The 3,304-nt window shown below is 47.2% G+C and overlaps 1 protein-coding gene across 5 annotated transcripts in view; it reads right to left on the bottom strand.

Annotated features, from left to right (window-relative positions):
* FAM126B (family with sequence similarity 126 member B) overlaps window positions 1-3,304 on the bottom strand; it is an 88,756-nt gene that overhangs the window by 62,488 nt on the left and 22,964 nt on the right. For 3 of the 5 annotated variants that reach the window (XM_025202187.1, XM_025202183.1, XM_025202185.1), the window contains exon 2: window positions 131-191. The exons of 1 other annotated variant lie outside the window; for it this stretch is intronic. In XM_025202187.1, the coding sequence (XP_025057972.1) occupies window positions 131-133 (3 nt within the window). In that variant the 5' untranslated portion in view covers window positions 134-191. The remainder of the gene's footprint in view (window positions 1-130; window positions 192-3,304) is intronic. One more of the 5 variants, XM_025202184.1, reaches the window with a different exon arrangement.

The raw sequence follows: 3,304 nt of genomic DNA, 5'->3' as shown, positions 1-3,304 counted from the left end.
GGGGGGGGAGGGGGGCGGGAGGGAAGGAAAGTATCTAGTCTACTCCCCTACCTATATAGCTTTACTATCTTTTAAAATTTACATTAAAATGAAAATATACAGCCAAAAAGTTGCAAACAGACATACGTACCATACGTCCTACCAGCTTTCCATTTGTCCTAGTTGCATGCCAGTGAACTTTGTGTCATGGCCTCACAACAAAACAAAAGTGAGAAGTTACCGTAGTTCAATTTCAAGAGAAACCAGAAAATAGTCAGAGGTCTGGCAAGGAGCTGCAATTGTGCTTCAGGTCAGACCAAGAGTGAAGCGTATAAAAATTATGCATCTCAAATTCCCAGGGTGTGACAAGAACATTGTACAGTTAGGATATGGACTACAATGGAAACTTTAAGAATCTCAAGTTGTATAACTTTACCCAATACCACTTAGTAAAGGTCAAGTAAATAGTTTGTTAGAGCACGTCTAAAATAATACACTGACACAGATGAGAATTACAGTACAGAGTGTCCCATCTTACTTTGAATGAGTACTTTGTGCCTTCCTCTGGACTCAGCCAAAGACCCAGTCAACCCACCTATAAGTATTGCAGTGTCAACAGCATGGGGAACCAAAGGCCACTAGATGTAACGGTGACCACATCACTCCCTTGTGTACTTGTTGGCTACTAACACAAATGAGCCTTAATCAGGTAGTACAGAAACACTCAACTCCCAGCCTACGGGCCAGATATGGCCTCTGGCACTGTGTCACCAGCCCACAGGACTCCCCATGGATCTGTGGAGATCCCCGAAGACGGCAGAACTGCATGCTAGATGGGGCATGTAGGGCAGCACAGGACATAATCCAAGAGCTCAATGCTGGCCAGGTGCTGGCTTGATGCTGGCCAGGGCCTAATGCTGTCCAGGCAGGGGCAGTGAAGGGCCCGATGCCAGCCCACAGACTGGTCCCATGTCATTCATTTGGCCCATGGGGCCAAAACCATAAGCACCACTGAGCTAGCCCAATGAGCTGCTTAGTTTCAGGGCAGATGCTGGCTGGACCTTGGATTCTGTCTAGTTTGGTATTAGATAAAGGTCAGGTGCTTGTATATAGCATAGTTATCCTGCATTGTAGAGAAAAAGGAATGCTTATTATATAATAAATGTACATTCTGTTCCACTAATGTGGACTTCCTGCAATTAAAACCCAGATTTAACATACTTAATCTAAACAGTGGAATTGACAAAAGGCAAGGCAAAATGAGGTAGCAGGATATCCCCCACATGCAAAATTGTTAGGTCCATGAATCCTAGAGAGGACTGTGAGGAACTTAAAGCCAGAAGATTGGACAACTTATTGACAAGTGGAGGTACACATTAGAAATAAGTTTCACAAAATCTTAGTGTTGGAAGGGACCTAAAGCATCACATATTCCAGACCTGGCACAAACGCAGGATTTCCACCAAAGTTCCATGTTTATAAAGAACACATACACATCATATAAAATAGAGCTCTGATGGAAGCAAATCTGGAAGTACTTATAATAATACCCTCCAAAATACCTGCTGTAGCCTGATTTTGACAACAAGGAGTCAACTACAAGCACCTAACCAGACTTCTCTTGACCCCAACTGTTCCACTGTACAGAGAATTTAAAATCTAGCAGTAGAGGACCTAGTCAAATAATCAACCAAACAAAACAAAACAAAAATGCCCATACTTATTGTCACAACCCAGTGATTTTGGTGCCTCAGCACGATGGAATTTTCCCGCCACATGAGAGCCTCTTGCAAAGTAAAAGGTTTTCTGTTGCAGCAGAAAACCCCGGTGCAAGAGAGTTCCCGCCATTCGAATGCAAATTTGTGTCCCACTATTGGCCGGTTCTAAATTATTCCTATGTGGCAGCTAGTAATTGGCTTGCTGGCTGTTTAAAATTTCGTGCAACTTCCGCCCAAGTCGGAGAACTTTGAGCACGCTGCAGAGTGCCTCTGAAGAGATCTGACTTGCGGCTGAGCTGATCGATAGACTGATCACCTATCGATTCTTCTCCCCGTCGCCGAGCGCAATCCCCGACGTACCCTTGCCCCGCCAGCTTGATTTGTGGACGGATGAGCTAGCCTGAGCCTTGCCAACTGGAACAACTAACATAGTTGTTCAGACGACCGGACTGTCTGCGTCGCAGCTACAAGCGGCATAAGTAAAGTTTTTGCAACCATTAAAGCCTTGTCCGCCTCTCTATTCATCAGCCCGCCCAACGAATGAGTAATTATTAAATCACCTCGAGTTGGCTTTGGCCGTCCGAGACACTTATCAGGGGAATTGGTTGTAGCCATGTTGGTCTAAGGACATAGCCAGACAAGGTTATTTGGGTAAATGTGATATCTTTTAATGAGACCAACTGAATAAACTAGTTGATTGTTTATTCAGTTGGGTAAATGTTTATAGCCGACAGCCCATTTTAAGGAGGCATATCGACCAAAACTAATCCAATTTCCAATACAGCAGTGGTTCTCAAACTTTTTTTTTCACAGACCACTTGAAAATTGCTGAGGGTCTCAGTGGACCACTTAATAAACTTTTTTTGTTCTACAAATCAAAGCACACAACTCATATTTTAATATCAGTAGTCTGATCTTTCTAATATGATGGATGTGCCTGGTTTTTTAAGCAAAGTTCTCGGAAATCGGGCATAATGTTTGTCAGCTTTAGCCTTAGGTCACCATTCGGCAGACCACCTGAATGGAGCTCACAGACCACAGTTTAAAAACCTCTGTGATACAGCGTAGAGAGCTGCATGCAGCTGGTAAACCTGTTGTGGTGGAAGGGCGGGGGGAGGGAAGGGGCATGGGGGGTACAGATCAAGGCCCCTGCGGTGAGGGAGGGAATGAGGCTGGAGTTGAGGCAGCTCAGGATGAAGCCACAGCTCATCTGGACAGTGCGGGGGTGGCCCCTGCTGCTGCATGCACCCTGAGAGGTGCACCCTGAGGGGTGCCCCCAGATCTGTATGGGGTGCAGGCAGGGTGAGCTGTAGCTGCAGACTGGGGCCAGGGCTGCGCAGGGCTCTTCCCAGTGGGGGCTGGGCTGCAGTGGTGGTGCTGGGATGGGGGTTACGGTGAGGAGGGAAGGCTGTAGCCACCCCAAAATTCACTACAGCCCACAACACCCTCTCTCCCAGCACCACCACCACCCACTCTGAGTGCAGCCATGGCCCCCTGCCCCTCCTCAAGCACCAGAAAGAGCCCAATCCCAGCCCTGGCCCCAGCCTGCAGCTGCAGCCCACCCCACTCACACCCTGCGCAGACCCAGGGGCACACAACTCCCCCAT

Source organism: Alligator sinensis, unplaced genomic scaffold (genome assembly GCF_000455745.1).
Source record: "Alligator sinensis unplaced genomic scaffold, ASM45574v1 scaffold566_1, whole genome shotgun sequence".
Classification (NCBI taxonomy): domain Eukaryota; kingdom Metazoa; phylum Chordata; order Crocodylia; family Alligatoridae; genus Alligator; species Alligator sinensis.
This window is presented reverse-complemented; position numbering and strand designations above follow the sequence as displayed.